Genomic DNA, 23,075 nt, shown 5'->3' with positions numbered 1-23,075 from the left:
CTTCTCTGTGGTGGCTAAGCCTTTAACGGATCTCACCAGGAAGGGGGCAGATGTGAGTACCTGGTCCTCCGATGCGCTTGCAGGCTTCGCAACCCTGAAGGCTGCCTTCTCTTCAGCACCCATCCTCGTCCACCAGACCTTTCCTGTCCGTTTGTGGTAGAGGTGGATGGCTCCGAGTTTGGAGTAGGAGCGGTACTTTCTCAAGGCCCCTCCACACTCACTAATTGTAGACCGTGTGCTTATTTTTCTTGAAAGTTCTCCTCTATGGAATGAAACTACGATATAGGTAATCAGGAGTTACTTGCTATTAAGTGGGCTTTTGAGGAGAGGAGGCATTTTTTTGGAGAGGGCACGTCATCAGATCACGGTACTCACAGACCATAAGAACCTTATTTATTTAGATTTGGTTAAGAGGTTGAATGCTCGGCAAGCCCGTTGGGCCTTATTCTTTTCACGTTTTAACTTTCTAGTTACCTACCGACCCGGCTCGAAGAACGTTAAGGCTGATGCCTTATCCATGAGTTTTGACACTTCGAAGCCTTCCGAGTCTGAGCCTGAGACTATCCTCTCTCCTGGGGTGGTCCTCGCCGCTGTCTCCTCTGACCTTTCACCTCTGATTCATGAAGCACAGCAGTCTGCCCTTAAAGCCCTCCCAGAAGGCAAACTGTTTATTCCTTTACCTTTTGAGGTTGAAGGTGTTAGGGGAGTCACATGTCTCTGTCCTAGCTGGTCACCCAGGTATCCGGGGAACTCAGGAACTACTTTCCAGAATCTATTGGTGGCCTCATATGGCTAGGGATGTTCGGGCGTTTGTCACTGCTTCTCCAGTGTGCACCAGGGGGAAGCGTATCAGGAGACGTCCCGAGGGGCCTCGTCTTCCCTTGCCTATTCCGTCCAAGCCTTGGTCATACCTGTCCATGGACTTCATAACCGATTTGCTGTCGTTGCAGGAGAATACGGTCATTTGGGTCATTGTGGATTGGTTCTCTAAGATGTCACATTTCATTCCTCTGGGCAAGCTACCAAATGCCAAGTTATTATCTGATATGTTTATCAAGGAGGTGGTTCGGTTGCATGGGGTTCCTGAGGATGTGGTCTCAGATAGGGGTGTACAGTTTGCCGCTCACTTCTGGCAAGCATTCTGCATGAATTTGAATGTTAATTTATCCTTTTCATTGGCTTTTCATTCCGAGTCGAATGGGCAAACAGAGAATGTATCAAGAATTTCTTCAATACCTATGACTGTTTGTTTCAGATAATCAATATCAGTGGGTTAACTTTCTACCTCTTGTCGAATTTGCCATAAAAAACCATGTTATTTCGTCATCTCAGGTCTCACCGTTCTTTTGTAATTATGGGTCCCATCCTCGATTTTCTTTCTCTGCTCCTTTGGTTTTGGACACGCCCTATGCTGAGTCAGCTATCGATGAACTGTGCACAGTTTGGGCCCAGCTTCGTAAGAACCTTCAGGGTTCCCAGGGAAGAATTATTGGTCAGGCTAATAAATCTCTGCACCCTTCGTGGTTGGGACACAGGTTTTATTAGCCTCAAAAAACTTGAAACTTAAGGTTCCGTCCTTAAAGCTGGCTCCTCTTTATGTTGGTCCATTCACCATCACAGAGGTGGTGAACCCTTTGGCTAACAGACTTTCTCTTCTGCAGTCTTGGAAGATTCATGATGTTTTCTATAAGGTGTTGCTCAAGAATGTAACCCCAGTTCTGCCCACCCAGAACCCACCCTCTCCTGCTCTTGTACAGGGGGAACTGGAGTACGAGGTAGAGTGATTGATGGATGCCCATCTTGTTAGAGGTGCTCTACAATACTTGGTGCACTGGACTGATTTTGGCCCTGAGGACTGTACATGGATTCCCGCCTGGGACATACATGCACCACGGTTGGTTCGGCCTTTCCCCTCAAGCCCACTCCGGGTCGTGGGGGGCCGGTTTCCCCCCGTAGAAGGGGGTGGGGGGTACTGTCAGGACCAAAGGCTCGTGGTCCTGTCACCCAGGCAGCTGCTGTGTGGCGCAGGGGAGCCCCAGTCCTGGTTACCTCCCCTGGTAACCTCCCCAGTTCCCGTGTCCCTCTTCCCAAGCGAGTGTTGGGACAGTCATCCAGTAGTCGCCCTGAGGCTTAGTCCAGGGGATCAAGTTGGTAGGGACAGGAGTTGCAGGCTTTCAGGGATTTCCAGTATCCCAGACCCCAGTCCTGACAGTAACAATGTAGAGGAGGGAACAAGTGAGAAAAGGTGACAATGGAGTAGAGAAAATGCAGCATAGAAAATAATGGAGCTGAGAGAACAATGGAGGAGAGGAAACAAGGGAGAAAGGGGACAATAAAGTATTGAAGATAATGGAGCAGAAAGGACGATACAAAATGAATTACAGGGGCCAATATATCACAGACGTTAATGCAGTATAGAGGACAAAAGGACAGAGCGAACAATTGGGAAGATGAGACATTGGAGTGGAGAAGAAAATGAAGTAGAGAGAAGGACACAATGGAGTTGAGAAGACAGTGGAGCAGAATGAACAATGCAGAAGTTGGAACAATGAAGCAGAGAGTCTGATGGAGAAGAGGGGACAATTAAGCACAGAGAACAATGCAGCAGAAAGGCCAATGGAATACAAAGGACTTTATACAAGAGAGGACAATAGACAAGAGGGTGCAATGTAGAAGAGAGTAAAATGGAGGAGAGAGAACAACGGGAGTGTCCGTATGTCCTACATTAAGTGTGACATGAAAAAAACTGAAGATTAAATGCTGCGAACTCACAGGAGACACATCTAGTGATGGTGGTGATGACAATAACCAGACACAGGGCCACCAAGAAGGTCACCAGGATAACGTGGCAGCGCCTACCTGCAGGTGCAATAGCATTCTCATGAGATAACCAGCAGCAACACAATGGAGAGGCATCCTCTGTGGTGTCAGTGCTGAGGATACAGCTATACACACCCCACATCAGGGGATTACTATAGAGCCTGCAGTCTAATATAGACATAGAGTTGGGCCTATAGGTACAGGTGCAGCACAGGAGACATCCTGGAGATATATGGGACTCATCTTACATTTCTCTCTCCATCACTGATGCCCTTGCTCCATGTCCAGCATTACACGGGTCAGATCCATGATCTGCCGCTCAGATAAAGACCTACAGTTATCACCCTCCCTCACTAACTTCTCACCTGGACTTCTCCCGTGCTGCACCAATGCTATAGAATGCCCCGCCATACTCATCCTCATGCCCAGGACATAATCTCTCAGCCATTAACAGAGAGGTCCACTTCAAGGACTCACTATACCTATACATAGAGTCATGACCACACCTTGGTATAGTCTCTGCTTACAGTCGATGGGCTCCGGGTCTCCTCCAACTATCACACACGTGTTTTTCTCAAACTGACCTGGAAAATAAACAGAAGAACCTGAGAAGAAAATTGCCAGCTCTGTATGACATTTGTGATATAACATGTAGAGAGTCTGTATTACATGTGTAATATAACATGTAGAGAGTCTGTATTACATGTGAGCTAAAACATGTGAAGCTTATATGGAAAAACAAAAAGGAAAGGTTCTGGGTCCAGCAGGTCCCACTGTAATGAATACCAAGACCAATATATTTGCCAAAAGCAACACCCCTGAGTGGATCCACTTAACAGTAAACTTTTATTAATCATATATAAAATTGGGGTGAACTCTTATAAGTGATTAATAAAACCATGTGAAGCATCTGCATTACATTTGTCTGTATTAGGCCCGGATTTCGGGTCCTCCCTGATGCTCTCCCAGATTGTGGATTCTTCAGGTCTCAAGTTCTTTTCCCACCTTTTTATTTAATACTTATTTGTCCTATTTATATTATATATTTTTTCCTTGCTTATATTTAAGGGCTCTATAGTGACGTGTCTGTTCCACTGGACTGGCATGTAGCTGATGTGATGCTAATATTCAAAAAAGGGTCAAAAATTGACCCAGGAAACTACAGGCCAGTAAGTCTGACTTCTATTCTGGTTAAGGTGTTTAAGAGTTTTCTAAGAGATGCCATCCTGGAGGACCCCAAGGAAAATAGCTTAACTTCGTATCAACCTGGGTTTATGAGAGATCGCTCCTGTTACACCAACCTGATCAGATTCTACGAGGAGGTAAGATCTAGAATGGACTGGATCTTGTGCATCTGGACTTTTCCAAAGCATTTGATACTGTGCTGCATAAAAGGTTGGTATTAGAGATGAGCGAGCGTACTCATCCGAGCTTGATACTCGTTCGAGTATTAGGGTACTCGAGATGCTCGTTACTCGTGACGAGCACCACGCTGTGTTCGAGTCAATTCCATTTTCTTCCCTGAAAGATTTGCGCCATTTTCTGGCCAATAGACATGCAGGGAAGGCATTACAACTTCCCCCTATCCCATCCCCCTGCAGTGAGTGGCTGGCAAGATCAAGTGACCGCCGAGTATATAAAGTGGACCCGCCCACGGCTCGCCACAGACGCACGCTGGCAGAGATTAGGGACAGTGCTGCTGCTATAGGGAGAGTTAGTGTCCACAAGAACCCCAATGGTCCTTCTTAGGGCCACAGCTCACCTAGGGCACTACTGTTGTGGCTGCTGGGAGCAGTTGTGCACTTTTTTTTTTGTATATCGGGCGTGCAGCCCCATTACAGCTATAGCGTTCTCACGCTGCAGTCTGTACTATGTAGTATAGGGGAAGTATTGGTGAGGCAGGGACAGTGGTAGTGTGGAATCCTGTCTACAACAATCCCAGCGGTCCTTCTTAGGGCTACCTGTGGCCGGGTGCATTTAACTCCGTGGTTGTTGGGAGTTGTAGTACCTCAGTATTGACTGCGTGGCCTGTGGGACTTCAGGTGCATCCCAACTGCATAGTGTACAGCTAGTCCTGCTTGCATCCTTCCTTAGAATTTATTTCTGGCTTCATTTTGAGTTATATAACCGCTGGCAGCCACCAACTGCGCGGCAATAATTCACAAAAATGTTTACACCGCTCAGTGTCTGCTCGATTCTTAATCCACCATGCTGAGGGGTAGGGGAGGGGTAGAGAACGTGGACGCGGTCGAGGACGCGGAGTTCCAAGTTAGGGTGTGGGCATAGGCCCAGTTCCTGGTCCAGGTGAATCGAAGCCGGCTGCTGCGGGATTAGGAGAGAGGAAAGTTTCTGGGGTCCCAAGCTTCATATCACAATTTTTGGGTCCACGTCGTAGACCTTTATTAAAAAACGAGCAGTGTGAGCAGGTCCTGTCGTGGATGGCAGAAAGTGCATCCAGCAATCTATCGACCAGCCAGTCTTCTACGCCATCCACTGCTGCAACTCTGAATCCTCTCGCTGCTGCTCCTCCTTCCTCCCAGCCTCCTCACTCCATGAAAATGACACATTCTGAGGAGCAGGCAGACTCCCAGGAACTGTTCTCGGGCCTCTGCCCAGATTGGGCAGCAATGGTTCCTCTCCCTCCTGAGGAGTTTGTCGTGACTGATGCCCAACCTTTGGAAAGTTCCCGGGGTCCGGGGGATGAGGCTGGGGACTTCCGGCAACTGTCTCAAGAGCTTTCGGTGGGTGAGGAGGACGATGACGATGAGACACAGTTGTCTATCAATGAAGCAGTAGTAAGGGCAGTAAGTCCGAGAGGAGCGCACAGAGGATTCGGAGGAAGAGCCGCTGGACGATGAGGTGACTGACCCCACCTGGTTTGATATGCCAACTGAGGACAGGTCTTCAGAGGGAGAGACAATTGCAGCCGCAGGACAGGTTGGAAGAGGCAGTGGGGTGGCCAGGGGTAGAGGCAGGGCCAGAGCGAATAATCCACCAGCTGGTTCCCAAAGCACCCCCTCGTGCCAAGCCACCGTGCAGAGGCCAAGGTGCTCAAAGGTGTGGCAGTTTTTCACTGAGAGCACGGACGACCGACGAACAGTGGTGTGCAACCTTTGTCGCGCCAAGATCAGCCAGGGAGCCACCACTGCCAACCTCACCACCACCAGCATGCGCAGGCATATGATGGCCAAGCACCCCACAAGGTGGGACGAAGGCCGTTCACCGCCTCCGGGTTGCACCACTGCCTCTTCCCCTGGGCCCCAACCTGCCACTGAGATCCAACCCACCTCTCACGACACAGGCACGAGTGTCTCCTGGCCTGGACCCACACCCTCACCTCCGCTGTCCTCGGCCCCATCCAGCAATGTCTCTCAGCGCAGCGTCCAGTTGTCGCTAAGAGAATCATTGGAGCGAAAGCGCAAATACGCCGCCACGCACCCGCACGCTCAAACTTTAAATGTCCACATAGCCAAATTGATCAGCCTGGAGATGCTGCCATACAGGCTCGTGGAAACTGAGGCTTTCAAAAACATGATGGCGGTGGCGGCCCCGCGCTACTCTGTCCCCAGTCGCCACTATTTTTCACGGTGTGCCGTCCCAGCCCTGCACGACCACGTCTCCCGCAATATTGTACGTGCCCTCACCAACGCGGTTTCTGGCAAGGTCCACTTAACAGTGGACAAGCACAGGCAGGCAGGGCCACTATATCTCCCTGACAGCACATTGGGTGAATTTAGTCGAGGCTGGGACCGAGTCAGAGCCTGGGACCGCTCACGTCCTACCCACTCCCAGAATTGCGGGCCCCAGATCGGTGCTGGTATTGGCGGCGGTGTATGCCACCTCCACTAAACCTTCCCCCTCCTCCTCCTCCTACGCAACCTCTGCCGCGCAATCCAGATGTGTCAGCAGCAGCACGTCGCCAGCAGTCCGTGTGGCGCGGCAGCACAGCGGTGGGCAAGCGTCAGTAGGCCGTGCTGAAACTACTCAGCTTAGGAGAGAAGAGGCACACGGCCCACGAACTGCTGCAGGGTCTGACAGAGCAGACCGACCGCTGGCTTGCGCCGCTGAGCCTCCAACCGAGCATGGTTGTATGTGACAACAGCCGTAACCTGGTGGCGGCTCTGCAGCTCGGCAACCTCACGCACGTGCCATGCCTGGCCCACGTCTTTAATTTGGTGGTTCAGCGGTTTCTAAAAAACTACTCACACTTGTCAGACCTCCTTGGCAAGGTGCGCCGGGTCAGCGCACATTTCCGCAAGTCCAAGATGGACGCTCCCACACTGCGGACCCTGCAACATCGGTTTTATCTGCCAGCGCGTTGAGGAGGAGGGGGAGGAGCATAAGGAGGAGGGGGAAGAGACAGCTTGGCCCACTGCTGAGGGTACCCATGCTGCTTGCCTGTCATCCTTTTAGCGTGTATGGCCTGAGGAGGAGGAGGAGGAGGAGGAGCAGGAGGATCCTGAAAGTGATCTTCCTAGTGAGGACAGCCATGTGTTGCGTACAGGTACCCTGGCACACATGGCTGACTTCATGTTAGGATGCCTTTCTCGAGACGCATTTTGGCCACTACGGATTACTGGGTGTACACACTGCTCGACCCACGGTGTAAGGAGAAGCTTTCCACTCTCATTCCCGAAGAGGAAAGGGGTTCGAGAGTGATGCAATACCACAGGACCTTGGTGGACAAACTGATGGTAAACTTCCCATCTGACAGCGCTAGCAGCAGAAGGTGCTGTTCCGAGGGCCAAGTAACAGGGGAGACGCGGAGATCAGGCAGCATGTTCAGCACAGGCAGGGGAACACTCTCCAAGGCCTTTGCCAGCTTTATGGCTCCCCAGCAAGACTGTGTCACCACTCCCCAGTCAAGGCTGAGTCGGAGGGAGCACTGTAAAAAGATGGTGAGGGAGTACATAGCCGATCGTACCACCGTCCGCCGTGACGCCTCTGCTCCGTACAACTATTGGGTGTCAAAGCTGGACACGTGGCACGAATTCGCGCTGTATGCCCTGGAGGTGCTTGCTTGCCCTGCGGCTAGCGTCTTGTTAGAGAGGGTGTTTAGTGCAGCTGGAGGAATCATCACAGATAAGCGTACCCGCCTGTCAACTGACAGTGCCGACAGGCTTACACTCATAAAGATGAACAAAGCCTGGATTTCCCCAGACTTTTCTTCTCCACCAGCGGACAGCAGCCGTACCTAAAGATTATTTTCGCTGCAACCGCGGATGCAAGCATTGTTCTCTATCACCGTAAAAAATGGGGACCTTTACCTTTGTCAATCTGTCTATGATATTCACCCTCCTCCTCCTGCTCCTCCTCCTGAAACCTCACATAATCACCCCAAACGGGCAATTTTTAGGTGGCCGAAAAGGCTCATAAAACTTTTGTAAACAATATTTTTACGTTTCAATTCTCATTAAAGCGTTGAAACTTCCACCTGAACCAATTTGTAGTTTAACTGGGCTGCCTCCTGGCCTAGTTAAAAATTTAGCCACAGTAAGGTAAGCGATTAATGGGTTTCACCTGCCCTCTGGGTTGGGCATGGGCAATTTTTCTGGGGTACATTTGTACTGTCGGTACAACAATTTTTCGGGCTCTCGCCTACAATGTAATCCAAGTAATTTTTATGGGCTTCGCCTGCACTCATGGTACACCACTGTGTCTGGGGTTGGCCTACACTTTTGCTACAGAAATGTAACTCTGTTCTGCCTACCTATACTTCTGCCACAGTAATGCTACAGGGGTCTGACTATACTTCAGCAACAGAAATGTAACTTCGGTCTGCCGATACTTCTGCTCCTGAAATGTTACCTTGGTTTGTGTATACTGTTACTACTTTAATGTTACTAATACTGGCCTCTGCCTATGCTGCTGCTACGGAAATGTTACTGGGGCCTGTCTATACTGCTACTACTGAAATGTAACTAATACTGGCCTCTGCCTATGCTGCTGCTACGGAAATGTTACTGGGGCCTGTCTATTCTGCTACTACTGAAATGTTACAAATACTGGGCTCTCCCTATACTGCTGCAACAGAGATGTTAATCTGATGCTCTGCCTATACTGCTGCAATGGAAATCTTACTGGGGTCTGTCTGTACTGCTACTACTGAAATGTTACAAATACTGTGCTCTCCCTACACTGCTGCTACGGAAATGTTAATGTGCTGCTCTGCCCATGCTGCTGCAACGGAAATGTTACTGGGGTCTGTCTATACTGTTACTACAACTGAAAAGTTACGGGGGTCTGTCAATACTGCTGCAAATGAAATGTTACTGGGGTCAGACAACACTGCTGCAACAGAAATGTTAAAGGGGTCTGTCTATACTGTTACTACTACTGAAATGTTACTGGGGTCTGTCAATACTGCTGTAAATGAAATGTTACTGGGCTCTGCCTATACTGCTGCTACGGAAATGTTACTGGAGTCTGTCTTTACTGTTACTACTGAAATGTTACTGGGCTCTGCCTAGACTGCTACTACTGAAATGTTACTGGCGTCTGTCTATACTGCTGCATATGAAATGTTACTGGGGTAAGCCTACACTGCTGCTACGGAAATGTTAAAGGGATCTGTCTATACTGTTACTACTACTGAAATGTTACTGGGGTCTGTCTGCACTGCTGGAACTGAAATGTTACTGGGGTCTCTCCCTACTGTTAGTACTGAAATGTTACTGGGGTCTCTCCCTACTGCTGCCAATGAAATGTTACTGGGGTCTGTCTGCACTGCTGAAACTGAAATGTCACTGGCGACTGTCGCTACTGATGCTACTGAAATGTTACTGGGGTCTGTACCTACTGCTGCCAATGAAATGTTACTGGGGTCTGTCTGCACTATTGGAACTGAAATGTTACTGGGGCCAGTCGCTACTAATACTACTGAAATGTTACTGGGGTCTGTTCCTACTGCTTCCAGTGAAATGCTACTGGGGTCTGTCTGCACTGCTGGAACTGAACTGTTACTGGGGCCTGTCATTACTGATACTACTGAAATGTTACTGGGGTCTGTCCCTACTGCTGCCAATGAAATGTTACTGGGGTCTGTCTGCACTGCTGGAACTGAACTGTTACTGGGGTCTGTCTATACTGTTGCTACTGAAATGTTACTGGGGCCTGTCTATACTGTTGCTACTGAAATGTTACTGGGGTCTGTCTATACCGCTGCAAATGAAATGTTACTGGGGTCTGTCTACACTGCTGCAAATGAAATCTTACTGGGGTCTGTCCCTACTAATACTACTGAAATCCTACTGGGGTCTGTCTGCACTGCTGGAACTGAAATGTTACTGTGGTCTGTCCCTAATGCTGCCAATGAAATGTTACTGGGGTCTCTCTCTACTGTTAGTACTGAAATGTTACTGGGGTCTGTCACTACTGATACTACTGAAATGTTACAGGGGTCTGTCTGCACTGCTGTAACTAAAATGTTACTGGAGACTGTTCCTACTGCTGCAAATGAAATGTTACTAGGGTCTGTCCCTACTGTTACTACGGAAATGTTACTGGGGTCTGTCCCTACTAATACTACTGAAATCTTACTGGTGTCTGTCTGCACTGCTGGAACTGAAATGTTACTGTGGTCTGTCCCTACTGCTGCCAATGAAATGTTACTGGGGTCTCTCCCTACTGTTAGTACTGAAATGTTACTGGGGTCTGTCACTACTGATACTACTGAAATGTTACAGGGGTCTGTCTGCACTGCTGTAACTAAAATGTTACTGGAGACTGTTCCTACTGCTGCAAATGAAATGTTACTAGGGTCTGTCCCTACTGTTACTACGGAAATGTTACTGGGGTCTGTCCCTACTAATACTACTGAAATCTTACTGGTGTCTGTCTGCACTGCTGGAACTGAAATGTTACTGTGGTCTGTCCCTACTGATACAACTGATCTGTTACTCGGGTCTGTACCTACTGTTATTACTGAAATGTTACTGGGGTCTGTCCCTACTGATACTACTAAAATGTTACTGGGACCTGTCTATACTGTTACTACTGAAATGTTACTAATACTGGGCTCTCCCTATACTGCTGCTACGGAAATGTTACTGGGGTCTGTCCATACTCTTACCACTGAAATGGTACTAATTCTGGGCTCTGCCTATACTGCTGCTACTGCTATGTTACAGGGTTGTGGAAACAGAGGCTTCCCAAAGACATGAAGGCGGCGAGGCCACGCTACTAGGTCCCCAGGCGCGACAATTTTTCAGCAACGCGGTTACTGGGAAGGTGCATATAACCATGGATACGTGGACAGGACACGTACTGCCTCAAAAAACATCCCCCTCCTCCAACAATGAAAACATTCTTGGCAAATGCTTTCACAGTGGTCTGTCTGGCAGCAGTCCAAGAATTTCACCTTAAACGAAACTATACTGTTACTACTGAAATCCCACTAATACTGGGCTCTGCCTATACTGCTGTAACGGAAATGTTACAGGGGTCTGCCGATACAATTACTACTGAAATGTAACTGATACTGTGCTCTGCCTATACTGCAGCTACTGAAATGTTACTGGGGTCCGTCTATACTGTAACTACAGAAATGTTAATAGGGTCTCCCTAGACTTCTGCAATATAACTGTTAGTGGGGTCAGCTTATACCTTTGCTACAGGAGTATTACAGGGGTCTGTGCATACTATCGGTGCACTAAGTGTTCCCATCGTGGTGTTCAACATACATGGCCCAAAAAAAAATAACCCAGACTGACTGGGGCGTGCAGTGTGGGCCGAAGCCCACCTGTATTTAATCTGACGTTAGCTCAGCTGTGCTGGGCACTGCAATGGGATATATTTATGTACCGCCGGTGGCTTCCTGGGACGCACCCATGCTGTGGGGGCACACGCAATTCACATAGGGGAGTTGTACCTGCCTGTGTCTACTTATAAAAAACCCAGTCTGACTGGGGCGTGCAGTGTGGGCCGAAGCCCACCTGTATTTAATCTGACGTTAGCTCTACTATCCGGGGCGCTGCAATGGGACAAACTACAGGATCAATACAGCGCTAATGAGACGTCCCCAGCTACGCTAGCATTGGAGTCCGCTCTAGGCCCACGATTGCTGAGGGTTTGTGCAGAGGTCTATGTGCTGGGTGCAGTGAAAGTCTGCTTCCTGCCTAGGATTGCTGAAGCTGTGGGCCGAGGCCTATGTCGTGGGCGCGGTGCAAGTCTGCCATGTTTGGCCGCTCTGATTTATTTATTGTTCATGTCTTGGGTTTCCTAGGACCCCCCTATGCTGTTGGTACAAAGTTAGCTCCGATCTCGGTGTTTGACCTGTCTGGCACAAAGACACTGACTGACTTGGGTAGAGGGCAGAGCGCTGACGGCTTTCCCCTTTCAGTGTGGATTGAGCTATGAGACACCTTGACAGAATGAATACTGTGTGGCACATGGATTCCCCATTGCTATGCCCACGTGTGCAGCTCCTGATGGAGGTGGCACAGGATTGGATATCTCATTGCTTCTGTATACTATCACTATATGCTGGTTATATCCGGTCATGGTGTGGAGGTATTATTCTATCACTGTACGGTAGTTATATCCAGTTATGGTGTGGAGGTATTATTCTATCCCTGTACGGTGGTTATATCCGGTCATGGTGTGGAGGTATTATGCTATCAGTATGGGGTGGTTATATATGGTCATGGTGTGGAAATATTATTCTATCACTATATGGTGGTTATATCTGGTCATGGTGTGGAGGTATTATTCTATCACTGGTGGTTATATCCAGTTATGGTGTGGAGGTATTATTCTATCACTATATGGTGGTTATATCTGGTCATGGTCTGGAGGTATTATTCTACCACTGTATGGTAGTTATATCCAGTTATGGTGTGGAGGTATTATTCTATCCCCGTACGGTGGTTATATCCGGTCATGGTGTGGAGGTATTATTCCATCACTATATGGTGGTTATATCTGGTTATGGTGTGGAGGTATTATTCTATCCCTGTACGGTGGTTATATCCGGTCATGGTGTGGAGGTATTATTCCATCACTATATGGTGGTTATATCTGGTCATGGTGTGGAGGTATTATGCTATCAGTATAGGGTGGTTATATCTGGTCATGGTGTGGAGCTATTGTTCTATCACTGTATGGTAGTTATATCCAGTTATGGTGTGGAGGTATTATTCTATCACTATATGGTGGTTATATCTGGTCATGGTGTGGAGGTATTATTCTATCACTATATGGTGGTTATATCTGGTCATGGTGTGGAGGTATTATACTATCACTATATGGTTGTTATAGCTGGTCATGGTGTGGAGGTATTATTCTATCACTATATGGTGGTTATATCTGGTCATGGTCTGGAGGTATTATTCTACCACTGTATGGTAGTTATAGCCAGTTATGGTGTGGAGGTATTATTCTATCCCTGTACGGTGGTTATATCCGGTCATGGTGTGGAGGTATTATTCCATCACTATATGGTGGTTATATCCAGTTATTGTGTGGAGGTATTATTCTAGCCCTGTACGGTGGTTATATTCGGTCATGGTGTGGAGGTATTATTCTATCCCTATATGGTGGTTATATCTGCTCATGGTGTGGAGGTATTATGCTATCAGTATAGGGTGGTTATATCTGGTCATGGTGTGGAGGTATTATTCTATCACTGGTGGTTATATCCAGTTATGGTGTGGAGGTATTATTCTATCACTATATGGTGGTTATATCCAGTTATGGTGTGGAGGTATTATTCTATCACTATATGGTGGTTATATCTGGTCATGGTGTGGAGGTATTATTCTATTACTGTACGGTGGTTATATCCAGTTATGGTGTGGAGGTATTATTCTATCCCTGTACGGTGGTTATATCCGGTCATGGTGTGGAGGTATTATTCTATCACTATATGGTGGTTATATCTGGTCATGGTGTGGAGGTATTATGCTATCAGTATAGGGTGGTTATATCTGGTCATGGTGTGGAGGTATTATTCTATCACTTTAGGGTGGTTATATCTGGTCATGGTGTGGAGGTGTTATTCTATCACTGTACGGTGGTTATATCCGGTCATGGTTTGGAGGTGGTATTCTATCACTATATGGTGGTTATATCTGGTCATGGTGTGGAGCTATTGTTCTATCACTGTATGGTAGTTATATCCAGTTATGGTGTGGAGGTATTATGCTATCCCTGTACGGTGGTTATATCCGGTCATGGTGTGGAGGTATTTTTCTATCAATATATGGTGGTTATATCTGGTCATGTTGTGGAGGTATTATGCTATCAGTATAGGGTGGTTATATCTGGTCATGGTGTGGAGGTATTATACTATCACTATATGGTGGTTATATCTGGCCATGGCGTGGAGGTATTATACTATCACTATATGGTGGGTATATCTGGCCATGGCGTGGAGGTATTATACTATCAGTATAGGGTGGTTATATCTGGTCATGGTGTGGAGGTATTATTCTATCACTATATGGTGGTTATATCTGGTCATGGTGTGGAGGTATTATTCTATCAGTATATGGTTGTTATATCCAGTTATGGTGTGGAGGTATTATTCTACCACTGTATGGTAGTTATATCCAGTTATGGTGTGGAGGTATTATTCTATCCCTGTATGGTAGTTATATCCAGTTATGGTGTGGAGGTATTATTCTATCCCTGTACGGTGGTTATATCTGCTCATGGTGTGGAGGTATTATGCTATCAGTATAGGGTGGTTATATCTGGTCATGGTGTGGAGGTATTATTCTATCACTATATGGTGGTTATATCTGGTCATGGTGTGGAGGTATTATTCTATCACTATATGGTTGTTATATCTGGTCATGGTGTGGAGGTATTATACTATCACTGTATGGTAGTTATATCCAGTTATAGTGTGGAGGTATTATTCTATCACTATATGGAGGTTATATCTGGTCATGGTGTGGAGGTATTATTCTACCACTGTATGGTAGTTATATCCAGTTATTGGGTGGAGGTATTATTCTATCACTATATGGAGGTTATATCTGGTCATGGTTTGGAGGTATTATTCTATTACTATATAGTTGTTATATCTGGTCATGGTGTGGAGGTATTATTCTATCACTATATGGTGGTTATATCTGGTCATGGTGTGGAGGTATTATTCTATTACTATATAGTTGTTGTATCTGGTCATGGTGTGGAGGTATTATTCTACCACTGTATGGTAGTTATATCCAGTTATGGTGTGGAGGTATTATTCTATCCCTGTACGATGGTTATATCCGGTCATGGTGTGGAGGTATTATGCTATCAGTATAGGGTGGTTATATATGGTCATGGTGTGGAGGTATTATACTATCACTGTATGGTAGTTATAGCCAGTTATGGTGTGGAGGTATTATTCTATCCCTGTACGGTGGTTATATCCGGTCATGGTGTGGAGGTATTATTCTATCCCTATATGGTGGTTATATCTGCTCATGGTGTGGAGGTATTATTCCATCACTATATGGTGGTTATATCCAGTTATTGTGTGGAGGTATTATTCTATCCCTGTACGGTGGTTATATTCGGTCATGGTGTGGAGGTATTATTCTATCCCTATATGGTGGTTATATCTGCTCATGGTGTGGAGGTATTATGCTATCAGTATAGGTTGGTTATATCTGGTCATGGTGTGGAGGTATTATTCTATCACTATATGGTGGTTATATCTGGTCATGGTGTGGAGGTATTATTGTATTGCTGTACGGTGGTTATATCCAGTTATGGTGTGGAGGTATTATTCTATCCCTGTACGGTGGTTATATCCGGTCATGGTGTGGAGGTATTATTCTATCACTATATGGTGGTTATATCTGGTCATGGTGTGGAGGTATTATGCTATCAGTATAGGGTGGTTATATCTGGTCATGGTGTGGAGGTATTATTCTATTACTATATAGTTGTTATATCTGGTCATGGTGTGGAGGTATTATTCTATTATTATATGGTGGTTATATCTGGTTATGGTGTGGAGGTATTATTCTATCCCTGTACGGTGGTTTTATCCGGTCATGGTGTGGAGGTATTATTCTATCACTATATGGTGGTTATATCTGGTCATGGTGTGGAGGTATTATTCTATCCCTGTACTGTGGTTATATCCGGTCATGGTGTGGAGGTATTATTCTATCACTAATTGGTGGTTATATCTGGTCATGGTGTGGAAATATTAGTCTATTACTATATAGTGGTTATATCCAGTTATGGTGTGGAGGTATTATGCTATCAGTATAGGGTGGTTATATCTGGTCATGGTGTGGAGGTATTATTCTATCACCGTATAGTAGTTATATCCAGTTATGGTGTGGAGGTATTATTCTATCCCTGTACGGTGGTTATATCCGGTCATGGTGTGGAGGTATTATTCTATCCCTATATGGTGGTTATATCTGCTCATGGTGTGGAGGTATTATTCCATCACTATATGGTGGTTATATCCAGTTATTGTGTGGAGGTATTATTCTATCCCTGTACGGTGGTTATATTCGGTCATGGTGTGGAGGTATTATTCTATCCCTATATGGTGGTTATATCTGCTCATGGTGTGGAGGTATTATGCTATCAGTATAGGTTGGTTATATCTGGTCATGGTGTGGAGGTATTATTCTATCACTATATGGTGGTTATATCTGGTCATGGTGTGGAGGTATTATTCTATTGCTGTACGGTGGTTATATCCAGTTATGGTGTGGAGGTATTATTCTATCCCTGTACGGTGGTTATATCCGGTCATGGTGTGGAGGTATTATTCTATCACTATATGGTGGTTATATCTGGTCATGGTGTGGAGGTATTATGCTATCAGTATAGGGTGGTTATATCTGGTCATGGTGTGGAGGTATTATTCTATTACTATATAGTTGTTATATCTGGTCATGGTGTGGAGGTATTATTCTATTATTATATGGTGGTTATATCTGGTTATGGTGTGGAGGTATTATTCTATCCCTGTACGGTGGTTTTATCCGGTCATGGTGTGGAGGTATTATTCTATCACTATATGGTGGTTATATCTGGTCATGGTGTGGAGGTATTATTCTATCCCTGTACTGTGGTTATATCCGGTCATGGTGTGGAGGTATTATTCTATCACTATATGGTGGTTATATCTGGTCATGGTGTGGAAATATTAGTCTATTACTATATAGTGGTTATATCCAGTTATGGTGTGGAGGTATTATGCTATCAGTATAGGGTGGTTATATCTGGTCATGGTGTGGAGGTATTATTCTATCACCGTATAGTAGTTATATCCAGTTATGGTGTGGAGGTATTATTCTATCACTGTACGGTGGCTATATCCGGTCATGGTGTGGAAATATTAGTGTATTACTATATGGTGGTGATATCTGGTCATGGTGTGGAGGTATTATGCTATCAGTTTAGAGTGGTTATATCTGGTCATGGTGTGGATGTATTATTCTATCACTATATGGTGGTTATATCTGGTCATGGTGTGGAGGTATTATTCTATCACTATATGGTGGTTATATCTGGTCATGGTGTGGAGGTATTATTCTATCACTATATGGTGGTTATATCTGGTCATGGTGTGGAGGTATTATTCTATCAGTATACGGTGGTTATATCTGGTCATGAGGTGGAGGTATTATACTATCACTATATGGTTGTTATATCTGGTCATGGTGTGGAGGTATTATTCTATCCCTATATGGTTGTTATATCTGGTCATGGTGTAGAGGTATTATGCTATCAGTAAACGGTGGTTATATCTGGTCATGGTGTGGAGGTATTATTCTATCATTGTACTGTGGTTATATCTGGTCATGGTGTGGAGGTATTATTCTATCACTATATGGTTGTTATATCCCGTCATGATGTTTATGTATTATTCTATCCCTTTACGGTGGTTATATCCGGTCATGGTGTGGAGGTATTATACTATCAGTATATGGTGGTTATATCTGGTGATATTCTGGAGGTATTATTCTATCACTTTATGGTGGTTATATCTGGTCATGGTGTGGAGGTATTATTCTATGACTACATGGTGGATATATGTGGGCATTGTGTGGAGGTATTATTCTATCACTATATGGTGGTTATATCTGGTCATGTTCTGGAGGTATTATTCTATCACTATATGGTGGTTATATCTGGTCATGGTGTGGAGGTATTATTTTATAACTGCAGTATTTTTTTAAGAAGAAAGGTGAAAAAAAACAAACACAGGGGTGGAGCTGCCTGAATGGGTGAGTGATTTGGTAAAATTTTAGGTAGAGAAACGCGTGGAAGATGTGATTCTTCTCTCTCAGGATGTTGGGTCTCAGAAAAGGCCTAGTTGTTCGGGTGCAGCCAACCCAATGATAGTCGTGTGGGCGGGTGAGACTATTCTGAGGGATTAGTGAAGAGAAAAATGTGCTGGGGGCCGGCGCAGCGGACCGGAATATAACGTTCATTACAATACTGGAGGTAAGCTCAGCTTCTCCATGTTGTTTTATACCAGCATAAAAAGACGCGTTTCGGGGCTCTGCCCCTCTGCCTGGTACACCAAGCACATACTAACAGCCAACACAAGGTGTATCCCGGCTATACCTGAGGAAGGTGCGCTGCCCCGAAACGCGTCTTTTTATGCTGATATAAAGTAACCCGGAGAAGCTCAGCTTACTTCTTGTATTGTAGTGCATGTTATACTTCGGTCGGCTGCGCCGGCACCCAGCACATTTGTTTCATCACTAGTATTATTATACACCTCTCTACAGGTCGGACGAGTCCACAATGTAGATGGAGACAGGAAGCCGTTAATGGCAGCAGAGGTTTACCTCCCAGCTTACCTTTCTGTCTGGCAGAGCTCTTCTTCTTCTTCCCTGGAAGCGTCTTGACGGCTGCATACGTCACATCGAGGTTCTCATCCTGTGGAAGGACTAAACAGCCATATAATTATCAGTCAGGCTTCCTCTGACCTCACAACGCTGTATCACATGAGCCCCACATCCTGATGCCGACCTGCATTCTTCCAGCAAACTTCTCAGATGACCAAACGTGGTAAAACGGTTAAGTCATTTGTGTTAACTAAAGTTTATTGGTCGTCCAAGACAAGGAGGACAAGACCAGTTCATTTGTGGGTCGTTGGTTCAGACTTCCCAGAGGGAGGATCCCCAATAACATGATGGAACATTATAGTATGCAGATCCACCATTCACAACTGACAGACAGGGGTGTCTAGCATCCGGGACGTCTTAAGAAGATATGAATTAGCCCCCCACATGTTGGCTCGCACTGCCGTCCCTCCCTATAAGGGTTTAGCACTCGGTCATGGGCAGTGTGGCCCTCAGGTTTCTTTGCTCCAATTTAATTTGCTAATTTTTCAGAGCCCGAGATGTTAATAGACCCATGGTTCACAGCAGGCATGAAGGAGTGGTGGGGGCATAATTTGGAGCTCCCCATGGCCCCCATGACAGTTGCATGTTGATGTATGCAAGTCCGTAGAGGAAGAAATGATGCTGAGAAATAAGATCAGATGTTAGCCTCAACCACAAATGCTTCACTGGCACCGCAGCTAGAAGTCCTCAGAGACAGTTGGACAAGATGTGGAAAACAGGAACAACCCCGTGACGATGAAGGGTTCTAAAGGCACAATCAGAAGTCAAAATTCTATAAGTACTTACCTGAAAACAGTAAGTAACCCTGACACACTCGACCACTCGGGAACTCAAATCTGATGAAGAACGCAGCTGATAAGTGACGTCTATAGATCACATACCGATAGGATGACTCTAATAAGTAATAGCTGCTCTGATAACATCACTAGACCAGGAATTGGAGCTCAGGGAAGATAATTTGCATATTCCTAGTGCATTCTGGGAAGAGTCGCTGTATGTTGGACAATTGCAGAGTTTAGCAGGGTCTAGATGCTTAGCTACACTTAGTAACATCATATAGTTTATATATCATCATGAGAATGACATCAACTGATAACATGGAGGGGGAGGAGCCATATGGTGAGCTATAACGTATGCTATATGTTAACAGACTGACCAGAGGAAAAGCTAAACTTCACCGGCCAGAAGTGCAAGCTTGTGTCTCTACTGGAGGAAAAGGTGCAAAGTCTTTGGAGAGAATAGCTACATTGTAACTCATTAAGGGAGGTGAGGATTTCCTTGACAGCAGAAGTAACTCTTCGGAATAATGAAGGAAATGTCCAGTGTACCTGCAGAAGCCGAGGAATGGAAGCATGTGACCCCAAGAAGCCGGAGGATCAGGAGTCAGCCAGCACCCATACTGATCAGGAACCGGTACCAGGCTCTATCACAGGGGAACAATGCTCTATATTGTTATAAGTGTATCTATAAGTTTTGATTATGCATTTTTAGAGGTAATATTATCTATTTATTTATTTATTACATCCAAATACATATGACGGAGCGGGTGTTACGAGTGCTGTCAGCGCCAAGCGCGGCGACATAAATTGTTCCTTGCGCAAGCGCAGTGTGTTTCATAAGGAATGACACGCAAAGTGCGGTTCATCCCCCTGCACATGCGCATTAACACACAAATTTACTGATAGACGCGTCACACGTTTTGCATGATGACATCAGTACGTAACAAGCGCAATGACGCGGCATGCGGGTCGCAACGGGACGCAAGACAGCCCCGTCACCGGCTCCACAGGTGAGTAAGATCTTTTACTCTTGTATTTTATTATTTATAGAGTGAGAAAATAGAAGTACTTTATGCTTGAGAAAGGCGTATTAACACGCCGAAACGCGTCGCATATCAGCTGCAAAATCTCCTATTGTACTGCATAATAGCCAGGCTTTGGCATTTTATTAAATGTGCCGTGGGCACTATTAAATTTATTTTCCTTGGAGGTTCATTTTTCTGTTAGTCACTGGCATTAGCGCGGATATACCTCTTTGACTGTTCCATTCCCCTCTTGGCAATTGTTCCTCTTGGGGATTTATTTTCTTCTGCTGCTTACTGGACTTCAGGATACTCCAAGCACCTGCTACAGGCAAACCAGGACGTTTGGTGCAGGCAGGTAGCCCATTGTTCACACAGGGCTCCCGCCAAGCACCAGGTGAGTTTAGACAAATTTTTCATTCTTTTCTTTCATGTCAGGTGGCGCGGATCATTTTGTCTCTCCACAGAGGAACAATGAGGAGGTGCAGCATGAAATGACTTCACCCACAAAGAACCATGTAGTAAGTGCACAGAGTCTTCTTGGATGGAGGAAAAGAAGTGTTGTTGTGAAGAAGAAGAGAAGAGTGGTGGTTGTGGGGGATTCCCTGCTGAGAGGAACAGAGGCCGCTGTCTGCAGACCTGATACCTCACGAGAGGGCTGCTGTCCTCCAGGGGCACAAATCACAGACGTGTCTGATAGGCTGTCAAGACTCTTTAGTCCTCCAGAACACCATCTATTCCTACTAATACATATAGGGACAAATGACACTTCAAAAAAGGACCTTGCAACTATCTGCAGAGACTCTGAAGACCTCGGAAAGAAGGTGAAGGAACTAGGAGCTCAGGTGGTCTTCTCATCCATCCTCCTAGTGGATGCCATGGAATAAGAAGATACAACAGGATTCTAGAGGTGAACAACTGGCTATGTCGATGGTGCCGTCAGCAAAGATTTGGGTTTCTAGACCATGCAGTGAATTACCTATATGATGGACGGCTTGCTAGAGATGGGTTGCACCTTACTAAGGCAGGAAAGCATTTTCCCCTCGTCATCCTGACAGCATACACATGGAGGATGTCCACTGGACCCCTGTTGGGACAGGAAGCGGAAAAACATACAAAAGGCACCTCCCGCCACCGGCTCACCAGTGTCTTCCTGTCCCTACAGGACAGTCCAAGCAGAAGCCTCCAGGTGTATGCTGGAGGCAAGGAAAAAAAGAAGAAAGGAAAATTCCTATGCAGCCTGTCCGCCCATGGGGGGACGACTCTCTGGTCGGGCTGGCAGAGCTTGCGCGGGTGAGACCCTACGTGGGGACCCTCACCCGCAGGATCCCAAGGACCAGCACCACGTTCCCTGCGGGGAACCCTTCCCTAGCGCGCTGCCCAGTGGGGTTGTCGCACTGGGAAGATACAGCCCGGTACCTGCAGGGCTTGGAAGCCGCCCTCCGGATCAGGCACCCGCTCTGGACGTCGGGACCCAGCTTCCAGAGATCCTCTGTCGGCAGAGCGGCTGAGCAGGTATGCCAGCGAGGGGGAGGGGGAGAGCGCGCGGCGCGGGCCGACGGTTGCGCTCGATCCGACATCCCCGGACATCTATGCACCCTCCTCAGAGCCCGACGCAGAGTGTATCCCCCGGGTCCGGCGCAGCGGCATGACGTCAGCACGGCCACGTCATGGGGGGGGGCGGGGCCTCGAGGGAAAAGGCGCCAAATTTGAAAATCAAAAAAAAAAAAAAAAGAGGAGAAAAGCAGGTATTCCCCACATGTCTTCGGTCAGCACCTAAGTAAAGATGTCGGCCAGAGAAGACACGGAGAGCAGCCCGCTGGTGAGTAAACCTCCGGGGGCTCACACCAGGGGTAAGGAAGGGATCAGGTGCTGGAAAACCCCCCCTTTTTTTCTGCTGTCTCCGTCTCTTAGGACAGAGAAGCACAAAAGGGCAGAGAGGCCAAGAAGCGCGTGCGCAAGTGCCCAGTCTGCCTGCGGCGACTGGACGAGGGACACACCAAACCCTTATGCGCAGCCTGCACAGAGAAAGTGGTTCGTGAGGAAGGCCCCTCGGGCATATCGGACATCCGAGCTATGATCCGCGAGGAGATCGAGGCCTCTCTCTCGTCTCTTTCCGTTCCGCCCCCCACGAAAAGGGTAAGGCGGTCACGGATAGAAGAATCAGACTCTGAGGAAGGGTTCTTAGAAGATTCCCCCTCAGAATCCATACCGCCCATGGAATACACGAGGAAGTACTTCTTCGCATCGGCGGATCTGGGGCAGCTACTAACAGCGGTCCGTCACACCATGCAGGTGGAGGAACAGACGCCGCAGCAGCCATCCCTCCAGGATACCCTGTTCCGGGGACTCATACCTCAGCCCAAACCATCATTCCCGGTCAATGATATCCTAAAACAGCTTATCTTGACCGAGTGGAAACAGGCAGAACACAAGTTTTTCCTGCCTAAGGTGTTTAAAGAGCGTATGGTCTTCACCCCGGAAGACATTGAGTTCTTGGACACCGTCCCGAAGGTGGATTTGGCGGTCGCCAGGGTCTCGAAGAAGGCTGCCCTCCCCTTTGAGGACATCTCCCAATTGCGGGACCCACTGGATTCACGAGTGGATTCGGCAATGAAGAAGGCCTG

The 23,075-nt window shown here is 46.8% G+C and overlaps 1 protein-coding gene across 1 annotated transcript in view; it reads right to left on the bottom strand.

Annotated features, from left to right (window-relative positions):
* The window catches only part of LOC136626857 (early activation antigen CD69-like), a 51,419-nt gene that overhangs the window by 16,350 nt on the left and 11,994 nt on the right, over nt 1-23,075 (bottom strand). The window contains exons 2-4 of the mRNA XM_066601815.1: nt 18,600-18,689; nt 3,327-3,404; nt 2,773-2,859 (exon numbers count right to left, since the gene is read on the bottom strand). Coding sequence (XP_066457912.1) covers nt 2,773-2,859; nt 3,327-3,404; nt 18,600-18,689 — 255 coding nt within the window. The remainder of the gene's footprint in view (nt 1-2,772; nt 2,860-3,326; nt 3,405-18,599; nt 18,690-23,075) is intronic.

This window comes from Eleutherodactylus coqui, chromosome 5 (genome assembly GCF_035609145.1).
Source record: "Eleutherodactylus coqui strain aEleCoq1 chromosome 5, aEleCoq1.hap1, whole genome shotgun sequence".
In the NCBI taxonomy this organism is placed as follows: Eukaryota; Metazoa; Chordata; class Amphibia; order Anura; family Eleutherodactylidae; genus Eleutherodactylus; species Eleutherodactylus coqui.
This window is presented reverse-complemented; position numbering and strand designations above follow the sequence as displayed.